At 39.6% G+C, this 22,814-nt stretch overlaps 5 protein-coding genes across 8 annotated transcripts; 3 read left to right on the top strand and 2 right to left on the bottom strand.

Moving 5' to 3' along the window:
• Positions 1 to 54: 54 nt before the first annotated feature.
• tceanc2 (transcription elongation factor A (SII) N-terminal and central domain containing 2) lies at positions 55 to 3,594 on the bottom strand. Its single transcript, XM_050032461.1, has 4 exons — positions 3,171 to 3,594; positions 2,945 to 3,086; positions 815 to 1,008; positions 55 to 563 (listed from the first exon to the last, which is right to left on the bottom strand). Exons 1-4 carry the CDS (start codon positions 3,267 to 3,269, stop codon positions 375 to 377), a joined length of 624 nt encoding a protein of 207 aa, XP_049888418.1. The 5' UTR covers positions 3,270 to 3,594; the 3' UTR covers positions 55 to 374.
• Positions 3,595 to 4,622: 1,028 nt separating this feature from the next.
• tmem59 (transmembrane protein 59) lies at positions 4,623 to 9,153 on the top strand. The gene is made up of 8 exons (XM_050074531.1): positions 4,623 to 4,856; positions 5,094 to 5,199; positions 5,442 to 5,536; positions 5,620 to 5,772; positions 5,891 to 5,963; positions 7,180 to 7,300; positions 7,431 to 7,548; positions 8,416 to 9,153. The coding sequence occupies exons 1-8, from the start codon at positions 4,701 to 4,703 to the stop codon at positions 8,566 to 8,568; spliced, it is 975 nt and encodes a 324-aa protein (XP_049930488.1). The 5' UTR covers positions 4,623 to 4,700; the 3' UTR covers positions 8,569 to 9,153.
• On the bottom strand, positions 8,877 to 14,318 carry lrrc42 (leucine rich repeat containing 42). Of its 2 annotated transcripts, none has more exons than XM_050074530.1 (7): positions 13,574 to 14,318; positions 13,360 to 13,491; positions 13,154 to 13,272; positions 12,968 to 13,053; positions 12,774 to 12,887; positions 12,554 to 12,638; positions 8,877 to 12,450 (listed from the first exon to the last, which is right to left on the bottom strand). In XM_050074530.1, exons 1-7 carry the CDS (start codon positions 13,960 to 13,962, stop codon positions 12,152 to 12,154), a joined length of 1,224 nt encoding a protein of 407 aa, XP_049930487.1. In that variant the 5' UTR covers positions 13,963 to 14,318; the 3' UTR covers positions 8,877 to 12,151. The 2 variants fall into 2 exon arrangements, with proteins under 2 accessions (XP_049930487.1, XP_049930486.1); XM_050074529.1 differs by having other exon boundaries at positions 13,154 to 13,275; positions 13,574 to 14,315.
• On the top strand, positions 13,939 to 20,428 carry yipf1 (Yip1 domain family, member 1). 3 transcript variants are annotated; one of them, XM_050074534.1, is made up of 10 exons: positions 13,939 to 13,963; positions 14,875 to 14,999; positions 15,208 to 15,365; positions 15,483 to 15,563; positions 15,694 to 15,781; positions 15,958 to 16,074; positions 16,178 to 16,344; positions 17,426 to 17,608; positions 18,306 to 18,412; positions 19,711 to 20,428. In XM_050074534.1, exons 2-9 carry the CDS (start codon positions 14,966 to 14,968, stop codon positions 18,390 to 18,392), a joined length of 915 nt encoding a protein of 304 aa, XP_049930491.1. In that variant the 5' UTR covers positions 13,939 to 13,963; positions 14,875 to 14,965; the 3' UTR covers positions 18,393 to 18,412; positions 19,711 to 20,428. The 3 variants fall into 3 exon arrangements, with proteins under 3 accessions (XP_049930491.1, XP_049930489.1, XP_049930490.1); XM_050074532.1 differs by lacking the exon at positions 13,939 to 13,963 and adding an exon at positions 14,477 to 14,526; XM_050074533.1 differs by lacking the exon at positions 13,939 to 13,963 and adding an exon at positions 14,483 to 14,569.
• A 138-nt stretch (positions 20,429 to 20,566) lies between these two features.
• Positions 20,567 to 22,769, top strand: zgc:113691 (uncharacterized protein LOC503529 homolog). The gene has a single exon (XM_050074535.1). The coding sequence runs from the start codon at positions 21,748 to 21,750 to the stop codon at positions 22,504 to 22,506; it is 759 nt and encodes a 252-aa protein (XP_049930492.1). The 5' UTR covers positions 20,567 to 21,747; the 3' UTR covers positions 22,507 to 22,769.
• Positions 22,770 to 22,814: the final 45 nt, after the last annotated feature.

The following is a 22,814-nucleotide window of genomic DNA, read 5'->3' as shown; positions in this document are numbered from 1 at the left end:
ATATATGTAAATATGATCTTATCCAACAGAGGAAGGACTCAAACGCTGCAGCTGTCTTGTTTTTCAATTGTATTTTGTATAAAAATTCTCACCAACATTATAAAAACAGCACCTATCAAATAAAAAATGCTGATTCATTATCATGATCATCAACAATAAGTTACATATTCTCAACTATGATTTACATGCATTTGTAAAACAGTGTAAGGCTGCTGATGTGCCACAAAAATGTAAAAGTATTTTGTATCTCCTTTACAGAAAAATAAAAAAATACAAACAAAATGTGTATTCATCATAAAACCATGACATATTTCAAGTAAAACAACCAGAAGTCTTCAATATGCAGTGGAAAGCTCAGCGTAATTCATCATCAGTCACTTCTTGTATTTAGAAACCAGCTGGTTGACTGATATTGTGCTGTCCTTCACTTGTGTTCTAACATCAGGGTTGTGTTTGAAGGCAAACACCAGCGCTCTAACAGTCCGTCTGTATGAACTGCTGACTAACCGGGAGCTCTGGTGAAACACTTCTCTGTCGATGTTGTCTATAAGACCTGAATCCTCCTGTAGGTCAGATGAGAAAAGAGAAAGAACACACATACATAAGCAAACAGACATACACAAATGAAAATATGACTCATGCTGGGGTTTATACATTCATAAAATGCACCACATACTGTAGCCTCACCATCTATTTATATTACCAAAACATCCAAACAAATGTAATGTAAATGTAATGCAAAATGTAAATTAGAAGTGGGATAAACAGAGTGAGAACACATTTCGTTAGACTTCACCAAGAGGCTCTTTCTTACCTTGACCTCGAGGGCCTCAGACATTAGTCTTCTAGCGTTGCTCCTGAGTCCTTCAGATTGTTTGTCAGAGCGCACTTCAATAGACGGCTTATTGGAATTCTCCTCAATGAACGTCCTCCAGTCAGTGTAAACCTTTGCTGCCATTGAGCTCACCTCAGGGTCCAGATGCTTTCGCATTTTGTTGACAGTGTGACCTTAGGGAGAGAGAGAGAGAGCTTTTGATTGTGTGTTGAACTCATTAGTGTTGAGTGGATTTGATAAAGGGCCTGGCATGTATGAGGGAAACAAAATTTTGAAAGTGTTTGCTCTTTTGAGCATTGGCATTGCCAAAACAGGGGGTCGCTGGCCCTGCCACTGGGGGCCCCTCACAAAAATAATCAAAATGTGTGGTGTTTAAACCTAAGTTGGCTTGTTCCCAGAAGTGTTTTGCTCCTTTGAATCCATGTACTCTTCAAATTAAGCTGTATGTTTGGGAAGGAAAAGGACAACCAGCCTATTTGAAGAACAATGAATCTCCTAACAAATGTTTACTGATACATACCTCATTAAAACAGAATTGCTGTGGTTTCATTCTGGAGGCGCCACTGCTTTTAGTTAATAATGCTGCTGTAACAATGCTGTGAAAGACTACTCCGGACCTTGAACCTATGAACTGTTCATTAAGTGTGTTTAAATTGGTTGGTTGCAATCTATGCTAAATCGTGAGCACAAATACAACAAAGCTGGGGCTGTCTGCATTAATGCGTAAAATCAGGATGCAATTAAGGTCTGAACTAACATCAGGTTTTTTTGTTTTTATCACATTAATTGTGTGCCTTTCTTCTGTACCTTCTATGCACCCTGCAGTGGTCCTCTCCACTGTGCTTTGGATTGGCTCCTTTCACTTTAAAAATAAATCTAATGGAATTAAAATATCATCTAAGTACTTCAAGTTTGAGCTACCACCCAGGAGCTGAGCATACAGGTGCAGCTAATCAGACGGTTGTAAGGGGGCAACCGCATCGCCAAAGCTGGTAAAGCACTGTTTTGGAGTGTGTGAATTGCCACAGACCTGTGGATGAAACTAACTGTGTTTTCACATATAGTCCTTTTTAAATGAACCAAACTCAGCCCTCTCAAAGTGCACCAAAAAATGGACCAACAGAAAAGCGACTCAGTTCTCTTTCTGGTCAACTTCTGCTCTTAAGAGTCCTCATTCCTCTTTCTGTTCACACTACAGCCTATATATAATATATATTAATGTAAAAAAATTTTTTTTTTACTTTGACATGGCACTGCAGTGCGGTAATGAAGCCCCTCACTGTCATGTGAACTTAAAATTGGAGGAAAAGCTATGTGTTGCTGTGCTGTAGACTGTGTAATGTATTCTACCTTTTACATCTGCAGACGTGCTGTATCTTCCATGTACCAAACTACTCCTCATCCTGTGTCCTTGTTACAGGCTGACGTGGTTTTGTCTGTTTTTCAAGCGTCCCAGTGCAACAGCATGTGATCTAGAGGGCTAAATACAATGGCAAAGAGCAAAGCGAACCGGGAGCGCTTTGTGTTTACAAGGCACAGATTAAGTGAGCCGCACTATGGACTTGAAGCGAATTGTACTCAGGCCCTTCCGGAGGTGGTCTGAGTTTAGTTTGCTTCAGCGAGGTCTGAGCTCTCTTTGAGTGTTCACATATGTGCAAAAAATGCTGAGTCACTGCTCTGAGTCTGTTGAGAGGGCTGAAAAGAGCCAAGTGTGAAAACACCCTAAATCAAAGAGGTTTACTACAGTGCTTGCTTAATGGGTGGCAACTGACTGCAGACCAGTCAACATGGTGGAAGGCTTGGGTCTCAGGGAGGTCCTCAGGTTGGCATGTTGTGACCGGTCATATTCCTTACTATCACTGGGAACAAAAGTTTTAAGCTTACAGGACCTGAATGACTCGGAGAAAGAAACTAAACTGTAACTCACGAAAAGTGTAAAGTAAATTTATTTGCATTCATTTGATTCCCAATCAAGACAACTTTCTTCAACTATACAATAAGTGTTTATGCTTTCAGCATCAATAGTGCACGTGTCAGTGGTCTACACAGCTATATATCAAAGAGCAAACTGTGAAATAACATCTTCAGATGCAGTTCTCTTCAGTCTACCTATCTTAGTGGACTTGAGCACCTCCCTGGATGGGATCTTCTTGCTCAGCTCTGTCAGGGCAGTCAGCAGGTTGTCTTTGCTCTGGTCTGGCAGCTCCAACATGGACTTGTAGCGCATGATGTCCTCAATCACAACCACCCTCTGTAACAAACACACGGGTTATAATTGACTTCAGTATATCTGCTACACAGTAACACTGACTTTCACATGTAGGACTCAACTCACCCGTAAAGATTCAATTGTAGTTTGTTTGTAAACCTTTTCGGTGCTTTTAGGTTTTGTAGGTCCTCCCCCCTTTGGAAGACGCACTACAAACTTGTCCATCTTCAAACACAATGTAGTAGTAGACGTTTTATCTAAAAAAGGCAGATGCCTATAACTGAGTTCAGGTCAGGAGGGTCAAGAGACAACCAGTGCTAACTGCTGTTAGCAGTTAGCTAACCGGTTAACGTTACCTAACTATAACTTCCGTTTTTAATTCAATACATTAAACGCATTGCTAGCTTGATTCACCTCATTCGTTCATTATCCACTAATCAATAGTTGCCTTTATGACCCTAACTGTGACAGGTAACATTTAAGCTAGCTGCAGCTGAGTGGCTAAATGAGTGGTAAACAGTAGCGGCTAATGTTGCCTTCAGGTGCTGTCGGACATAATGAATCAACAAGGTGGGAAATAAGGAAATGTATGGAAGCTGTAAGTACACGATACAAAATGCATAACTAAACAATCTATCAATAAATACAGCAAAAGAAATAATTATAAACTAAAAGCGATAAGCATTTCATTATTATGATGTAATTTCATTATTCTTTTCCATTTTCATTTTTTATTTGAGTTTCTCCAGTTCTTTCCCCAAAAGTCCGTCTTCATTTTACTGAGCAATTGTAACCTGTGACAATATTTCATAATGTCAGTTGTACAACAGTTCTCATTGAATGAAATCTTACTTTATATCTCTATTTTTTTTTGTAAAAATGTTTTAACTTTACAATAAATACAGCAGTACTCTGTGCAGTTATTCAGCTGTGCAATATCCCTCAGTATCCTAATGTATTTTTACCAGCACATTTTTTTTATATTTCTAAACTTAACACTCTAATTTTATACATTGTAATGTCACATAAGGCACATATTTTTTTTTAAATATTTTACACATGGGTGTGAACATTTAAGCATAATACACATATTTTTATTCTTATATCTTTTCATACTTATTACTGTTATACTACTTATTTCTATTTTCTGTAATTCTCCATGCCTGACATCAGAGCAACGTTTCAATTAAGTATTCTGATTTTTGTATAACTTTTATTGACTCTTTACATTTTTTATGGATATGCAATACAGTGCAAATATTGTCTGCTCAACTCAGTAAAATAATATTCTGCATTTTGCAACTGCATAAACTATTTCTAAACAACATACCCACAAAATCCAAATATACACGAAATCAGGGGGAAAGACAACAGAATTAAGCAAGCATATGACATCAAAAAAAAAATTATAATTAACATGTAGCACAAACCTGTATGCATTAAATTGTGCATAAAAATGTGTCACAGGAACCTAAAAGTGTTAACATAACTTATTTCAATAGGGGCCTCGCCTACTTAAATTCTTTTACGGGTTGCACCTAAACGCCTCAAAACATTTACGAATAGTCTCGCGTGAGTCAGCGTTCCCGCGAGACAAGAAGCCGATTAAGGAGGAGGAAGAAGAGCGTGTTGTTTGTTTAGGTTTTCGCAGACAAAATGGGGACCTTCTCCTCCTTTGTCCAAGTGCTGGGACTGTTCGTTCTGCTCGCGTGCTCACTGGCATCTTCAGACGTGTTCGACAGTGTGTTGGGGAACACAGCATCCTGCCATAAGTCATGTGAAATGACATACAGTTTGCACACGTATCCGCGGGTGAGTACTCATCTCGACGGGGAAAGTAATGTCTGCTCACGTTAGCTAACGATTGGGAACTTGACGAAGGAAAAACGGGCCTGTACTGTTGAATTTGTCACTCACAGCGACTTCTGTTTAATGAAATGTTGTTCGCAAAGGAGAGTTTATGACTAATGTGAAAGTTAAAATGCGTCATCTTTCAGGGTTGTTATTTGTCGAGAAGGAGATCAACTGGTCCTGTGGTTTGTTTTGCAGGAGGAGGAACTCTACGCCTGTCAGAGAGGCTGCCGTCTATTCTCCATTTGTCAGTTTGTTCGTGACAACGAAGACCTAAATCAGACCAAATCTGATTGTGAATCGAGTAAGCCATGCACCGAGCTTTTGACCTATATAATTAACCAGTGCACACAGCCCAGGCCTCTATGATATCACTGTATCCGTGTAATCACCTTCTGTAAAGCTATAAACAGTTGTCCCTGCACACAGTCAGCCCTGTATATTTACACACACCCAGCTTCATAATAAGTGGACATGCTTTGAACGCCTCATTGTAACCCTGTTTTACCATCTGCTCCCTTCTCACCACCTCAAAACTTCTGTCAGCCTGTCGTGAAGCCTACAGCCATGCCGATGAGCAGTATGCATGCAACCTGGGCTGTCAGAATCAGCTGCCTTTTGCTGAGCAGCGGCACGAGCAGGTATAAGTATGCATCAATCACTTAGTGGTCTGTTGATGCACAAATCAAACAGTGCACTCACTCGGTATCACTCTTCTTTTAAGTTGGAGGCCATGATGCCTAGGATTCACCTGCTGTACCCCCTGACTCTGGTCAGAGGGTTCTGGGAGGATGTAATGAGTCAGGCCCACAGCTTCATCACCTCCTCGTGGACGTTCTACCTCCAGGCTGATGATGGCAAAGTTGTCATTTTCCAGGTATTGCAGGGAGCGGGAGGGAATATCAGGTGATCTAATTCAATAATCTGTATGCAAACAACACAGTTCATCCTGTGCAAAGATAATGAAGAGCACAATTTTGTCTTCTGTTTAACAGACTGAACCACAGGTCAAGTTTTTCACACAGTTTGAAGTGGAAAAAGACGTTAAAGAGGAGCCACAGAAGAGCTGTAAGTCCACTGTTTAATTTTCTTAAAATAAAGGATGCTCGACTTTTCTTATGATCAGGAAATCTTATGAAATACAAAACAAAATGACAATGAAAGTGTCTTAATACTGTTTTTCTTTATCAGTGTTTTTATTGCTTTTTTTAATTGTCCAGATGTAAACTAAATATACAAAAACACACACCCATTTGATCTCTCTCTTAATATTCAAGTTCTATTAAAAAAATCAGATACAAAATCAGCATACAACATAAATAATCAGTTTTCACATCTGGAACCTTCGGTCTATGATGGGCTTGAGGCACGCCCTCGTTTAATCCGATCCCGTTTGATTCAGCGGCAGGAACCTCTTACGAAAACGAAATGTTTTTGCTGGTGTCGACCCCAGCAGGATTCGAATGTTATACCTTCCGCATGGAAGACGGTGCTCTAACCACTACACTAATAGTAATTTAATTCACTGGTACCGCTTACAAAGATGATAAAAAAAGGGACTTTCATAATCAACGTTTTCCGCCTCTTGAGATTTACTGCTACTTTGTTTCCTTAGAAGTATCCTGCCCTCAGTTCTCCTCCTGCAGAACATTGTGTATATTTCCATATCTTATTACTATTTTCTAAGAACCGTCTGTATAGTCAGAGTCTGATTTAGTGTATACCTCTGTGCTGCAGACCTCAATTGTTGCCCCCCAAAACACATAAATGAGCCGCACAGTTGCACTGAATGACATGTTCCTTCATTGGCACTATAGGTTATCTCCAGACAATCCCACGTACATCGTCCTGCTGCCATAAATACTCACTACCCCGCACAATATGTATTAATCCACAGCTGACAGTAGTCCTCAAAACATGCATTAGTCTTGTTTAAGTAAGGTTTGCTGAAAGAACTACAGTGTCCAGCTGTTTGAGAAAAAAGCGATTCGACAATCTGACAAGCAGTTCATAGGGAGTATACTGGCCTCGTAAGTGCCACAGACAGAGTAGTACAAGGGACAATATTGAGAGATAAACCAGCATATTGTTGGTTTTAGTCTTTTTGTTGACAAGAAGAAATAAAGAATAATGCCAGCCTTACCTTCACACTCTGTGTTCTTAAAAATGCCGACATCAAGGCTATATTTCACACTCAATCCATAAATCTTTTACAGCCCTGAGGGAAGTACACAGATAAAAAATTGTGTCAGTGTCAAGTAACTTATTATTTATCCTTTTCAAGTCCCCGGTCTGAGCCCGGTTTACAAAGAATACCACCGCACTTTAATCCAAGAGAGGGACAGAGACATGACTGGAGACCGCAGCTACGACGATGAATACAACCTCTTCAGCTGTCTTTCAAGGTTGGTTAGCAAACATTTGTATAAGTTGTCGAGGGAGTTGAAATTGTTGAACCTGCTTCGCAGAGCATAACATTAACAGCAGCAGACACACACACACACAAGCTTAATATGTTTGTACTTTTCTCCTCAGGAACCCTTGGCTACCAGGGTGGATCCTAACCACAACTCTGATCCTGTCTGTGCTGGTGCTGATCTGGATCTGCTGTGCCACCGTGGCAACTGCTGTAGACCAATATGTACCTGCTGAGGTACGTTCTGTGCTCTCCTTTTTTATTTTAAGACTCCTGTCACCTGGATTAACATAACAAGGTCAATCTAGGTAAAGGTTTGTTTTGTGTAATTACAGGGTGCTGTAGTTTTGTTTCTGTGCTCCCTATGATTGATTGCTTTTTTTTTTTTTTTTGAGGTAATTGCTGATTATGTTTGTGGCCTGAAGAGATTAAAACATTAGTTTGACATTTATGGAAATGCACATGTCCACTTTCTTGCTGGGACTTGGATGAGAACATATATACCCTTCTAATGTCTGTAGTGTGAGTATGTAGCTGGAGCATGCAGCTGGTTAGCTTAGCTTAGCATAAAGACTGGAAATGGAGGAAACAACAGTTACCCTGGCTCTGTCCAAAGGTAACAAACTCTGCTGACCAGCATCTCTAAAGCTCACAAATAAACACAGTGTGTGTGTTGCTTGTCTAATCTGTACAAAAAACAGAAGTGTAAAAACAACAAACAATTATCAGACTATTTCTTAGCATGATTAGCAACTCTCCTAGCGTTGCATAGCAGCTATCGTCTTTACACTTCCATTTTTGTGCATATCAAATAAACAAGATAAAACCTCCAGGCAGAGGCAGGCTAGCTGTTTTCCTGTTTCTGAATATGGCTTCATATTTCCCGCACAGACGTGAAAGCAGCATTGATCTTCTCATCCAACTCTCAACAAGAAAACACAGAGGCATATTACTGTATTTTCCAAAATGTTTTCTTCTTTCCATATGGTTTCAGTTATATTGCAGGTTGTGATTATCTTTAATTTGAGTGCCATTTATTTTGACAGTGTCAAAAATGTCTCAAGCCAAAACAGTATTTCAACAGTTTCCCTATTTTTCCCTCAGAAATTGAGCATCTATGGTGACAGGGAGTACGTAAAGGAACAGAAGCTGACCCCATACCCAGCGTCCTCCCTGCTGATCATAACCTCCAAAGGGCTGGAAGAAGAGGCCGGGCCGCTCCCTTCCAAAGTCGACCTGGGCCAGTCCAACATCTAGAAGCCAAAGCTGTAGCAGAGAAGGGATTTCCTCTTTTATGAATAATCTTAAATTGATTTTTATCCTCTTGCACAAGACCTGCGCTTCTCTAAAACAGAAGTAACTACTCGCAGAACATTTTGTATTACTGATATAATGTCTCGTCTCCCTTTGACGCTTTTAAAATTGGAGTGATGAAAAGGTTTTTTTTTCTGTATATTGGTTATAATTGAGGCATTATAGTGTAGTGATGGTGGTGAAAGTAAAATATGTTCTGGGATATTTTTTTTTCCAGTTTGGATGTGTGCATTAGATCCCTGTTGGTGTGCTTATTTTATTGAGTAATGGCTAAATGATCTTTTTGTGACTTGAAGTGATGCAGGTTTCAACCCATCCCCTCAACTTTTGGTAAAATAGATTGTGCTAATATCGCAGACTCTCCCTGTTTGTTCTCATGTTTTTACTGCCGTGATTCACAGATGATATTGAGTTTTACAATAAAATTCTTTGCTCTTATGCTTAATTAAAAATGACGGTACACACGGTAGGTCTTTCCTGCTTCACTGTTCTCATACTGATGGATCAGATTAAATACAATGGAGTGAAGTTGTTGATGTGGGTGTGACTTTTTTCAATCATATACCGCAGCTAACTTGAGGTCTGTCGGTAAACATTTAAAAAATGGTTGTACACATGTCTACGTCAAACTCAGCACAGTACGACACAGTGTTCTCAGGTTACAATGCTATGAACATGAAGCATAGTGCTTCCTCTTTTTTTTTTGTAACACATTTTGCTGGACATAAAAAGCTGTGGTGACCATTTCCTGTGAAAATGATTTACTTAGTGATGTAGAGTGATTTTTTTCTCCACTCAGCAGCCAGTTGTTAAAGCAAGACTGCAGAGAATAGCTCTACTTCCCTTTGTGGTGACAGGGCTTATCACCACTGTAATTCAAGGGTGTCAGCCTCATGTCAGTTCCTGGGCCGGACAAGTAAATCCATTGCATAATGATCCATAAATAACATCTCACAAATTTTCCTTTTCTTTCAGCGTAAAGAACATTCTGAAAATGTTGATCCAATTACAAGACGTCCAAGCAGATTGCAAGCATTTAATTGCTTCTCTTTTTTCACTGACAAGAAGCAAAATATTTAATATGTTGGGTTCAGTGAAAATGTGTTTAGCTTGACTTAATCCGATTGAAATTTTATTTTGTTAAAGATCTGGAATGCATCTCGTCAATTTATTTATACACAAATAGTGGTACTATGTGTAAAGTGTCAAAAGTTATCCTGGAAAATGCAAAGAGTCAGATGCAGGATGACGAGCAGGAGTTGAACTCTCAACCCTGGCCTTACATTACAAGTAACAGAAGATTGGGAGGTATAGTTGGCAATCAACAAGTAGCACAGGATAAAGCATTTCAACTTTTAAACCACACACCCCTTGTACATGGGTCGCCCGCTCTACCAGGTGAGCTACTGGGCATCAGTGATGTCTGTGGATAATCCAAAATTTTGGGTCGACTGGATCAAGGGTCTGGGACGAGTTTGCAAAAGTGTGATTTAGAAAAAAATTGAGAAAAAGTTGTGAAATTTGACATTTTGAGAGCAGAAAGCAAAGATGCAGGGAGGGTCAGTTCTGGCCCACAGGCTGTATGTTTAACACCCCTGCTCAAATTTCAGTAACCAGGTGGTGAAGAGTCTTAGGGCTTGCATGTGCATTAATGAATCATCACACGACTTGTTTTCTACTGGAACCTAACATTACTATATTAGTATATTATTTTAAGCAGTATGTGCTCCTCTTCTCAGGTTTTAGGCATACCCAGCCATTTTCCTAGCATATCATTGCATATGTGTGAATACCTGCAGAACTGTCTCTTTGTATTTGATGATTTAAATGACTGTGTGTTGACTGCTCTGAGGTGACATGTCATGCAGCAATTACACAGTACATAAAAGGTTTAATTCATGGCTGAATTAGCCTGCTGATTAACCTTGCCCAGAGTCAAAAATTAGCCGACGGTCCCCTATTAACCTTTCCCTCTTTTCCCCCACTCTCTGTGCTATGTAGAGTTTTTCTGTGAGTACCACCTCGCCTCCAGATTTGCTGTGTGGTAATTTGATTTACAGCGGAACTGCACCGATTTTACACATCACAGTCTGTTTACAGGACTTGGGAAGTACTATTGCAGAAGTGAAAAAGAAATTGTACAAAGCCTTTTGTGGCTTTAGTTGGAGCTGTGCGGGGTCTGATAAAATCTTTGCAAATGAAAAAAATCTGAGGGCATGGAGAGAGAAAGGAATGAGTTTACCAGACAGCTGCAGCGGGCCGAGACTACATTAGCAGCTACAAGCATAACACACTTGACTCTCACACTGAATGTTAGAGTTCAAGTTGCATTGTGGGTAATGTAGAAATCAAGTTCTGACAAAAAAGAATGTGTGGAATAAATAAGACTACACGAATTGACAACATACCAGTGCGATGATAAATCTGTGCTGAATTCTTTTTTAACAAAATAATTTACAAATACACAAAACATGAACATAAACCTTGCACAGGGACCTTCTCCAAAGCGGTGCCATAAAATTCAATAATACAGCAACTCCTTTAAGGTCCTTATCATGGCGTTGAGTTTCAGTGCTGCATATTCCCAAACAAATTCTCAATCAGACTAGCATGGAACTGGATCACACACTGCAAGCATGGCAGCTTGTCTGCTGTGCCCAGTTAGTAATTCAGTATTGATGTAATTTGCCTACAACACTGCCATATATGGTCTGATGAGCACACTTGTCTAACTAGAATTACCGCCTTGTGGTTGTAAGTCTCTGCTAACAAGTCAAGTTGCAGTTACAGTTTACATCCATGTCTGTGAAAATGTGGATGCTTCATATACATCTTTCCCTCGGCAGCACAGAAGACCTACACAATCACCAAAGTTTCAAGATGGACACTCAAGATTAGTGTCACCAATTCAGTATCTGACCTAATGTCTTCCCTTCTGTTTCTGAGATATGATGTTGAGTAATGGCCAGAAGTGCAGAACATTATGTCACAGTGCAGTTGACCTTTAACCCTTGGATATAAAATGTCATCACTTCATTATTTTATCTTGTTAGATATATCTGTGAACTGATGTCATAATTAGCTTATGAATTTTTATGTTGGGGCTGAATCCATGTTTTGTGAGGTCACAGTGACCTTTAACCACCAAAATTCAATCAGTTCTTGAGCCGAAGTGGACGTTTGTGCTAAATTTGAAAAAATTATCTCAGGGTGTTCTTGCATTCACAAGAATAGGACAGAGGGATGGACAAACAACCCAAAAACATACTGCCTCCAGCCATGAATGAGGCATCAAAATCAGCTAGGTTTTGTTACCAATCAGCAAAATGTCAGGCAAGGCAGTGAACACAAAATACTAAACTTTATTTATAAAAATATACAAACAGCACCTGTATCCAAGAAACAGACTTCACAGTTCACCAGTGTGAATCATCTTGGAAACTGTTCTTTTTCACTTGAACCTAAAGGTCAACGGTTAACCGACCATGCAAGCTGCTATTTGAGGAATGCTATATAGTAGCACTCTTTAATAGCTGTTCAACAGGTCAATGTCCTCTGCAGTAAGAGCTGATGATGAGGGCAGACGTTTCGCTGGAGGACTTTGATGTGAACTGTCACGCCTTTCCAACTGACGCTGCCTTTTTTTAATATTGTGCCACGAAGGCACTGCTTGATGATGTGTTGTGGAAGGAGTCTGATTTTCTGGTTTGTGATCGTTTGCTGCAGGTCTGAAGAAATGCAGTATCTCTCTCTTGGCCTTGTCCTCGTTGTCACACACCAAGGGTGCTGCGTTCAGTACTTCTCTGACAAACTTCTGCCTGCCGACTAGAGAACAAAACTCTTTCAAGTCTATCTCAGATGATTTGTTATAATCTCGACTTTTAGACACAGCTAATTACAATGTGAATGCATTGTACGATGAACTTACAAAAGCGAAGTGCTGATGTTCTGGATTCATCAATTTTCTTCTGTTTTGGCATTTGTGAGCCGTTTGTTTCCCACTGGTTCACAACCTGAAAATGAATCATTGCATTTCTTAATGAGATGTCAAATAGCCCTACATCTGCAACAGTTAGCCTGTAATTAAAGAACACTGCTTGCCTTAGAGAGACATATGTTTACTTTTATCAACGTCTGAAAATATTTACCTGCTCGGCCCAACCTGCTGTTTTACATCTTGAGTGATCAAAGGTGTCCAGTGGTTTCTCGGAATAAATGAGCCCCAACAGGTCCCATATGGCTGTCTTCAACCCTGTGCCAAGCTGGAGGTATAAATTACATTTAGAAGTCAGCATCACAATAGGCTGCAGCCAAGTGTTTCACACAACCGTAACTGTCGTACCTTCAAACTGGTCCCAGATACATCAAGATTTTCAAGTTTGGGGAGGCATGTGAGATATCTTAGAGCCCTCACTGAGATAGGGTTATCTGTGCAAGAAACAGAGTAATCAACCAACATGTTAATGATGGATATCAACTTCATTCATTCATTCATCAATTTCTTTAATGTGAAGGTTTTTATACTAACAGGAAACATCAAGGAACTGAAGACAGTCCAGTCCCTTCCTCAACATCCGGATAGGTGCAGTCAATCTTTGTAGGCCGGCATCTGACAGACTGTTGCCACCAATGAAAAGCTGAATCAGGCTGCTGAAGAAGGAAAGCAGAAGTGTTAGTGACACCACTTCTGAAATTCTCACATCATGTCTTTGGGACTGAGAAATCAGGTATTACCTTGCCAATGAGCTGGATGTTAGATGCTGGAATATCTCATGATCATCCCCCAGTCTGCAGCCAAACAGATCCAGAGACTTCAAACTATGAAATGTTTTTATCTCATCCATCCTCTCGTGCAAGAGTGGAAATCTGAAAAGAAAGGGACAATAGATGCTGTTGCTGTCTCTGGGAAATGAAACTGGAAGGCTGGAGATATGCTGATATAACTTACCTGTTTCTAAGACAGAGGGATCCCAGCACCATCTCCCCATATGCATCACTGAATAACTGCAAAGCTTTTGGAGAAATGTCTGCGTTTAAAAATACACGATTCTCCTCTGCTGCTGCAAAAAGTCTGTCACCTATCTGCTCAGGGAAACCCACCAGAGAGTCCACATGTTGAATGTTGTCAGCTACGAATAACAGAGTGATGTCAAAGAGAGATTTTGTGGTGTATCTCAGACTTCCCTCCGCATTGTAGGTGAATATGAAGTGCTCTTTTCTCAGCACAAACCGATTTGTCCTTCTGCATGATGACACTGGCTTTAGCTGTGCCAGGACTATGCCACGGACACGACGAAGGTTGCCTCTCTCTCGGACATAAATGGTGCTATTGTCCATAGTAAGGTCACACTTGCTCTTTTCACATGAGAATGATAAAACTTTTAAATACAAGTTTAGTAAGCTAGCCGGCTAAACACCTGAAGCATTGCAAAAACTCAATGTAGCTTGCTAGCTAGCTAATCCATAGTCATTGACTGAGTTAAAATCAAAACCAAAACGAACCCTAAGCCTTGAGCAAGACTCTCTTATTATCTGCTATCGTGTCTCATCGTATTCGTTTTATAACGCTAAATTATTCCGCACTTTGCCCGGTTTTACAAGGGTTTTCATTTCCTTATTGTAGCCTACCGTGCAAGTTGTCACAGTTGTAGTTTTGCTAGCTAACTTCAAAATAAAAGGCTATCGCTATCAGAAACTCGCTTATAACCCCCAAAATACCAAATAAGAGGCAAAACCGTAACCTAAATAAACTTCTTAAAAGATAACATGTAATAAACTATGATATAGTCATATATATGTAAAATTCAAACTGTTAAAACCCTTACTTTGAAAGTATTTACTAACAGGAAGAAGTCTTGTTTACATGACCAGTATATCCTGTTCCGACCGATGCTAATCCAGGTGAGAGAGTGAGATGATTTTATCACTTTTAATAGATAATTTGGTAAGCATTTGATGTTTTAAAAAGATAACTAAAAATTTGCAGTGTGTTTTTAAAAATAAGTCGCGGCTTTTACGATTTTTCTCAGTCGTAGAGTCACAATAGGCAGTTCGCAACGGAAGCTAACGTTAGCTATTTAATTGTTGATGTGTCAAGATTGGACTTGGTAACGTTAGCTAACTTAAGCTAACAAACGTTGCTACTTTTGTTCCTGTATTGCTCATAGTTTACAGCGTTTGAAACTAGCATACGTGGAAGGAATAATAAGGCGTAGGAGCTTGAACGTCACATGTTTGTCTTCTCCACAGCTTTCTATAATTACGTTGTTGTGAGAGTGCTACATTAAGTTGTCGACAAGTTTATCAGAGGAGCCCCGTCACGGAGAGTGTATCCGTGTAAATGGCGTCCACAAATGATCCATTCCAATTTCAAGGTGAGAGTCCTCCTCAGTCTTTTACTCAATGAAATTGCGTCATTGATGTTTTGCTGCAGTTTATTGTGTTATTTCTCTCAGGCATCTGGAAACGCATATCTGTCAGAAATCTCCCTGTGCTGCATTGGTAGCAACAATGATAGTTGACTTAAAAAAAATGTTCAAATGTTGGATTAAAATTTTCCATTTATCCATGCCTTGCAATTAGAATTTGAAGAAGCTGGCAATCTGTTAGAAGCCAACAGAGACGCAATCACCATTAGCATTGAAGATGAGGATACCAAACCTGAGAGGCAGAGCAAAGCTGCTGGGTACACTCCTGGTGGTGATGACGAGGACCCACTTGCCAGTGATGACAAGGAAGAGGTCTGTAAAACACTAACACTTTTTTTTTATGAATTACTGTGAAACATTAAATGTTGTTGCATCAAATACTTATTTGACTGATTTTGCTTTTCTCCATTTTCTTCTTTTCAATCGAAGCTTCTCTCCGGGCAGAAGAAAAATGTCCCTTTCTGGACGTTTGAGTACTACCAAAGATTTTTTGACATCGAGACCCATCACGTAATATATTTCTAACTTATTTTAATGACTTTTAACCACTGTGACATTTTGTCTTGTAATATGGAGTAGTTCAGAACACATGTAGGTCTTATGAACTTACATATGTAATGGTTATCTACATTTCTTTCAGGTAAGGGAAAGAATCATTGGATCAATGCTGCCATGGCCTGGAAAGAACTTCATCCATGTCTACCTTCGCAGAAATCCTGATCTTTATGGTTAGCATTTAAACAGTTTAACATTTATGTCCTAACTAGAGGTTGAGAGATGACATATTTTGCATTCATGTTCTGAACTGTTGTCCACATTCGGTAATATTTATAAAGAGTATAGTTTAAAGAAACCAAAGCTGCTCACAAACTGATGTACTAATACTTGATATTTGTGCTTTCAGGACCATTCTGGATCTGTACCACCCTTGTGTTTGCAATTGCCATCAGTGGAAACATTTCCAACTTCCTGGTGCACTTAGGCAAACCAAACTATAAGTACACCCCAGAGTTTCAAAAAGGTAGGTTCTGTTATTCTCTGGTATTCGTGACTCACTTGTTAAGGTTGAACGTAAGAGGAAACTTTAAAAAGTCTTATATTTTTGACTTGTCTGTGTTTTCTAGTGACCATAGCTGCAACAGCGATCTTCAGCTATGCTTGGTTTGTGCCGCTCGCCCTGTGGGGGTTCCTGCTGTGGAGAAACAACAAGATCATGAACTTAGTGTCATACTCCTTTATGGAGATCGTCTGCGTGTATGGATATTCCCTTGCGATTTACATACCAGCAGTGGTAAGACTTCAAAATTCTGTGGCACTCAGCTTCAAGCCCTTTTGGTCTTATTGATGATGTAATCATTCAAAATTGGGTAACAACATTATCGTTTTCAAAAAGGCTCAGTAATTTTCTAACCAGTTTAAATAAATAACTATATATATATATATTGTTTAAGAACACTTTAGGGTACGCTATGCAGCATTGCCAGTTACGTTTTGCTTTCACGCTCATCAGTGAACGTGAAAGTAATAAGCCAACCCCAGATTCACACTTGTTTGGCGTTTTGCCTCCCTACATTTGCATTTTTTTCAGCGCTGTGTCTCTATGATGCCTGCCGTTTACGGTCTGGCAGCTGGTCGCTACCTTTGTATAAAGTCCCGAGTTTACTGTCGCACTTGTTAGTCGGATCAGTTCATAGTTGGATTTGGTCTTTTCATTGGATTTGTTGACAACAAGAAAAAGTATAGGAGACTTACTTTCAACATTTGATAACATTGACAATAATGGAATATTTGAATACAGCATGTGATTACAGGTCTAGTGTGTAGGAATTATTGGCATCAAGTCATGAGGTTACAGAACTGAAACTTCCCCCATGTGCCAAGCATGTAGGAGAACTACAGTGGCTGACACAAAAAATGCCAATGGCCCTATCTAGAGCCAGTGTTTGGTTTGTCGTTTTTGGGCTAGTGTAGAACAACATGGCGTACTCCGTGAAAGAGGACCCGCTCTGTATCTAGATACAAATAGGTCATTCTAAGGTAACGGAAACTCAAAAGAGTTCTTTGTTTTAGGTGATTATAAACTATTGAAAACATTGTTAGGAATACTATATACCATTTCTGACAATAGTTGCCCCTAAATTCTACACACTGGACCTTTAATTTTTCAATATATCATGTAAATTTATTTTAGAACACTGTATTGAATGACTGCATATCATAGAAAATAATGTTACCTTTCATCATAATGTAATGTGGCTGCTACACATTACATAAATTCAGTACATAAATACATTTAGAGTCATTGATTGTGTGTAATATTTCTGACAAAATGAGACACATATTGTATAATGCACTGTTGTTTCCTACTTAAGGTCCTATGGATTCTCCCATACGAATGGCTGAGGTGGTGCTCCATCGTCATGGCTCTCTGCCTCTCCGGCTCAGTTCTAGTGATGACTTTCTGGCCTGCAGTCAGGGATGACCACCCCAAAGTTATGATAGGAATCATGTCAGCTATTGTTGTGCTCAACGCCCTGCTCGCTGTTGGCTGTAAGGTAAGGTTGCTCACTATAGTTATGAAATTACTGTTAAGGTTAATTACAAATTTGAGCGATATGGAAAATAAATCTGTCAGGGGAAATGAGATACAACATTCATTGTCCTGCTTTGGCAAACTACAACGTCATTAATCCAGTTGAATCAAGCTGCCTGTCCATGTTGGTGTAGATAACAACAATGACTGACTCACTCTCATTTGTCCTCAATGATCTGAGTAGCATGGCCAAGCTTTGACCCAACTTGTCTGTGTCAATCACAGACACTACACTACACGGACATTTTTGCGTGTCTCGCCCTGTGTGTTTCTGGGAAATGACTATACCTGACAGTGTCAAGTTCACTCCCTCTGGGGAGACTGTCTTCATTGGAAACTGTGACCGCATTGGCTAACTGGTGTGAGAACGGGCCGTTAGTGCACTTCTTAATGTGAATGCTGTCAGGGGCACAGAGGTATCATATGTCTGGTCACATTCATGTAATTAGTCTACAAGTAAGCCGTGTCTGAAGGCTGAGCAAGATGAATGGATTGCAGGAGTCCATGCATATATTCTCTCCTGTTACACTGGACATTTGCAGCACACTTACTCACAGACACCCCGGCTTAAGATTATGATTGATCAGTAGTTTCTCTTAATACTGTAATTGCCTCTTTACTGGGTTGATACACTCTCCTTTTCTTGTTCGGGTTTTCAGGCCTATTTCTTTAGCAAACCAGAGCCGGCGCTACCAGCTGAAACGCCTGCTGCAACAGTGGTGGTGAAGGCCACGTCTTCGTCATGAAAGCCTTTCATTGTCTAAAGGTAAACAATAGTGACACAGAAGCTTTTTAAGCCATGATCCCACTGTACAAATACACTAATAACCTGATACGTTTAAGCCATACAGGGTAACTTCCCACAGTCATGAAATTCCTGGAAAAGTGAATCTATGATGAATCTACATTGTTTTGGCTATTACTTAAAATATGTTCATAAATATCTGAAAACATGTTTAAAGTTACATGAAATACGTTCCTTGTATTACTAATTTAAAATCAAGTGCTGCGCCACGTGACCACATTGAAACGTCACCAGTATCACATTATACACATAGACCAGACTGGCATTGTGTCATCGCCAAGGCCGCACCTTCCTTTATGGGTGAAAGATACATGCTGTCACATAAGGAGGGGAACAGGAAAATGCTGAGAAGCTTTTGTGTAGTGGGTGAACCAGGCTTTCACACTGAGATTTGAGGCACACATTACACATAATATTCACTTTTGTTGTGCTAAATTGCTAAATGATGCTGGTGACAGTTACTGTTGATGGACTGCTAACGTTAGCTTGAGTCAGAGTCATACAGTATAGCAGCCTTCGTTGGTTATTCACACACAACACTCAGCCTAATGATACCTGGTGATTCAGTTTAATATATTTGATAAATCACTGGGTATCATCGTGATCTGTGACACCTAGACATGTGCGAAGATGTCTGGATAAGCAATATCCGGCCAGTTATTAGTTAAGTCCATAAAACAAACATTTGTTTGATGAGAAATAAATGTATGCAGCCTTGTCAAAATTATAATCCAAACACATTTTAAATTGCAGTGACATCTACAGAATCTCTTCCAGTTTCTTTATCCTGGTTTGGACATTTTGTGAAGTACCTGTATTTGCTGGTCTGGTCTGTTGGTACATGCAGCTAGTTGATGGCACGAATGTCAGGAGAGTGTGTGTGTGCATTTAAAAATGTAAGGATGTATCATTATATAGGCCTCCCCATTTTAAACTACTGAAAAAAAGTCATGGAAATGGGGTAAAATATTATGGAAAAATCCTGGAAAAGTTTTGAAAATTCATTTTTAAAAAAGTGTGGGAACCCTATGTCATCATTCTCTACCTTGCACTTTCTCATTGCTGTTTTTTATGCTCTTATTTAACTGTATCAAGTATGACCTCATACTTCTGTAGCAGTTCCACATTGTTGACCTATTTTAGTGGCTTTGGCTCGAGTGTGTGTTTTTTTGACCTGCTAGAGCAGAACATCTGACACCGGACTTCCTCTACATGATTTCTCCTTCCCAAAGCAAGTGTTATTCTTTTTTAAATTGCAGGTTCTCCTGTTGCCTTATTCGAGAGAATCGGGTTGCTGTGGTGTTGAAGTCACTGGTCGTCTGGATTTCACCTGCACTCCGACATTCTGGCTCGTGACCTTAAAACCCAGTGTGCATACTCGGTTTAGCCGCGTGACCTCTGAAAATGAACACTGGTGACGTGTATGTCATTTCTAATGGGATGGGTTCTAAACTTCCTTAAGGATAAATGGGGTATGGTGTTACACAGCACAGAAGATCTCTTGTAGTACAATAGTTTTATGCTTTATAATTTTCATGTTCATATATTTAGATAAGCAGTCTGTGCTGTAATGGTGGTGACATCTAAGGCTTTTTGTATATGCATTTTTTTATATTCAGTTCATGGGTACTGGCTAGTCTACTTTGTGTAAAGAATATTTGGTATGAGCAGAACAACAATTACAGGTGTTGGTGAGATATTGAAGGCTTGTACAGAGTTACCTGCATTAACTGATATAACCACAAGTGCCCTCAACTAATGCCAAAGACCCATTATATATGTCCAAGGCAAGTTGTGTAACTATTTTTTGATTCATTTGTTTTTATTGTGACAAAATGCATTTGATAAAATGTAAGAAATTTAATATATCCGTTCTCAATGAATGTTTCATGGGAAAAAATAAAATAAGACTTGGTGGTCTTTGTGGGACCCACCTTTATTAATGAAACTATCATTAATAAAGGTGATGACAAATGATTTACAGACATTCTTGAGCCTATTTTCAAGCACAAATTAAACTCTATGAACAGATTGTTTGACATTTTGGGAAATGTGTCTCTTCACTTTAGTGTGTATTAAGTGTTGCAGTTTCAAGGTGCTGGTAGGATTTTGTCACCTTCACACAAAGCCAGGCTAGCTGTTTCCCCCTTTTTCCAGTCGTTATGCTAAGCTAAACTAAGCTAAGCTAAGCTAAGCTAACCGGCTGCTAGCTGTAGCCTCACATGAAGTTGACACAAGAGTGGTCTCAGTCTTCTCATCTAACTCTCAGCAAGAAAGTAAAAAGGCCTATTTCCCAAAATGTGTAACTGTACCTTTAAATAACACTGTAATTGTTATGTTGATTTTTTTCCTCCATTAAATCAAAAACATGAAAAACATACTCACAATCTAACACACCCTAAATCTGCAGTGTTCATCTAGTTTCCTAATAATGAGCATCTGGATTTGTCATCTATAAAAACAGCGTGTCTGCTTTAAAATTCTTATAAAAATGTCAGTGAATCTGGAAAGTTGCATCATGTAAAAGCTGAAAATGTCAATAAACCATCTTTTTTAGGCATGACAACCTTAAATCACCCCAGCTGCCACACGTGTAGGCAACGTGACTCTGTCCCCGACAGCGTTAAAGGCTGCCAGTACTTTTCACCAGTTGGACATTTTAAATATTTAAGGGAGAGATCCTAACTGATTGGTATAACTTCAACATTTCAAAGACAGCGTCTAACTCTTAAAATTGGACGTTTGGCTGCTGCTACTCTTTTTTCCAACTCATCCATCTCAACTGTCGTGTGGTCGAGCAAACCGATAGAATCTATGGTGTCACTGTTTGGATGCACAGATCACCCGCAGTGGAAAATGTTACTTATGTATGTAAAGCCTGCTTCTACAGGCACACAGCATGTTATCAGCACCATACATGCAGGGGGGCTTTGTTAAGTCTGTTTTGTATTTCTGTTGATTAACAAGGGCAAAGTTTTTAGATTAATTAACAAAATAGAAAAAGAATTGTGTCACTTGAAACGGTGTCAAAGGGATGGTGGCGCCCTAATTAATGGTCATTCTAGCCCCAGCTTTGAGTTACACAGGAGCTGCCTGTCAAACAGATAACCCTGTTAGAGGAATGTCACCTGCCTCAGTCTCAGGCATGCATGCAGCCGCTCGTGCTTGTGAAGTGGATTTACCAACACAATGCTGACGGACTATTTGAGTAGCTTGTGAGTAATAATTTCTATTCGAAGACAATGCCTTTTTAATAGTTACTTTTTTATATTGTGATTTGGAAATCTGACCATAGGATGGCCACCTCAAATGCAAAAGGTGAAAAAGTGTCCAAATTTGAGACATTGAAACTATTGGAGAAATGCAGAAAGGAAAGAGACGATGCCTTGCACAGAGAGAACGTCCTCAGAGAGAAGCTCAGACAGTATGAGTCGAGAATGCGTTCAACTGAGGCTCTGAAACAGAAACTCAAGACCCTGACCATGGACAACAAAGAGCTGAGGAAACAAGTGAAGACTCTTCGCACTGAAATTGGACTTGAGTGCAGCCCCAAGTTCAATGGAAAGACCACAAAGGACATAATCAATGACTTGCATGAAAAGGACCGTGAGTGCATTTCCCTGGTGGAGAAGGCTGGGAAACTGAGTCTGACCATTGATGACTTGACTTCAGAGTTGGCAAATACAGTCACCTCTAAAACACTATTAGAGGATCAAGTGCAGTCACTGCAGCAAAATCTCAAGGATATGACAAATAATCAGCGCCGCTTGCTGAAGCTGTGGGAAGACAAGAAGGTCCAGAGGGAGCAGCTTGCCCTCCCTGCGATAGCTCAGAAACCTGGACAGAAACCATTTGTCCATAAAGCAGTTCAAACTGAGATGTCTGTCAGTGCGTCCCAAAAGCTCCCCGTCAATGCTTTTGAGACCAAACCATTCTCTCGGGAAAATGATAAAAAGACTGTTTTGGATAAACACAGTTTTCCAGCTTATGGAAATGGCTTTCATCATGACAAGAAAGCTTTCATGCATGATGAAAGTAAAGGAATTAAGAATTGATTCGCCTCATTGACTGACAGCCTGTAGCACTCTGCGCTGACAAAGCAGAGATACAGCAAATAATTACAGGACTAATGTGTGATATACATGTAAATATGAACAAACAAGTAAAAACTGATACAATTTAAACAATGAAAAGCTGATTAATGGCTTGTCTTGGTGCCTTGTGTAATTCAATTCTGTAACAATGCAGTTTATTTTTATGAGTTAGCTGTAACTTTTAACTGAAGCAGCTTTTAAAACATATTGTTTGTGAGCTTATTCCGTTTGACCAAGCTTGCATTGACCAGACTGTCCGAATTTATACT

The sequence above is a fragment of the Epinephelus moara genome, chromosome 21, assembly GCF_006386435.1.
Source record: "Epinephelus moara isolate mb chromosome 21, YSFRI_EMoa_1.0, whole genome shotgun sequence".
NCBI classification, from domain to species: Eukaryota; Metazoa; Chordata; class Actinopteri; order Perciformes; family Serranidae; genus Epinephelus; species Epinephelus moara.
This window is presented reverse-complemented; position numbering and strand designations above follow the sequence as displayed.

What these genes read in the sequence shown, in the direction of transcription:
- zgc:113691 (XM_050074535.1), top strand. Translation starts at nt 21,748, where the DNA reads ATGGCCACCTCAAATGCAAAAGGTGAAAAAGTGTCCAAATTTGAGACA.
- tmem59 (XM_050074531.1), top strand. Translation starts at nt 4,701, where the DNA reads ATGGGGACCTTCTCCTCCTTTGTCCAAGTGCTGGGACTGTTCGTTCTG. An exon ending in CAAATCTGATTGTGAATCGA is followed by an intron (nt 5,200 to 5,441) that starts GTAAGCCATGCA and finishes AACTTCTGTCAG; the next exon opens with CCTGTCGTGAAGCCTACAGC. An exon ending in GCAAAGTTGTCATTTTCCAG is followed by an intron (nt 5,773 to 5,890) that starts GTATTGCAGGGA and finishes TCTGTTTAACAG; the next exon opens with ACTGAACCACAGGTCAAGTT.
- yipf1 (XM_050074534.1), top strand. Translation starts at nt 14,966, where the DNA reads ATGGCGTCCACAAATGATCCATTCCAATTTCAAG. An exon ending in CAGAAATCCTGATCTTTATG is followed by an intron (nt 15,782 to 15,957) that starts GTTAGCATTTAA and finishes TTGTGCTTTCAG; the next exon opens with GACCATTCTGGATCTGTACC. An exon ending in CGATTTACATACCAGCAGTG is followed by an intron (nt 16,345 to 17,425) that starts GTAAGACTTCAA and finishes TTCCTACTTAAG; the next exon opens with GTCCTATGGATTCTCCCATA.
- tceanc2 (XM_050032461.1), bottom strand. Translation starts at nt 3,269, where the DNA reads ATGGACAAGTTTGTAGTGCGTCTTCCAAAGGGGGGAGGACCTACAAAA. An exon ending in CTACAATTGAATCTTTACGG is followed by an intron (nt 3,087 to 3,170) that starts GTGAGTTGAGTC and finishes TGTTTGTTACAG; the next exon opens with AGGGTGGTTGTGATTGAGGA. An exon ending in GCTCAAGTCCACTAAGATAG is followed by an intron (nt 1,009 to 2,944) that starts GTAGACTGAAGA and finishes TCTCTCCCTAAG; the next exon opens with GTCACACTGTCAACAAAATG.
- lrrc42 (XM_050074529.1), bottom strand. Translation starts at nt 13,962, where the DNA reads ATGGACAATAGCACCATTTATGTCCGAGAGAGAGGCAACCTTCGTCGT. An exon ending in ACATCCAGCTCATTGGCAAG is followed by an intron (nt 13,276 to 13,359) that starts GTAATACCTGAT and finishes TTCCTTCTTCAG; the next exon opens with CAGCCTGATTCAGCTTTTCA. An exon ending in AACATCAGCACTTCGCTTTT is followed by an intron (nt 12,451 to 12,553) that starts GTAAGTTCATCG and finishes TTTGTTCTCTAG; the next exon opens with TCGGCAGGCAGAAGTTTGTC.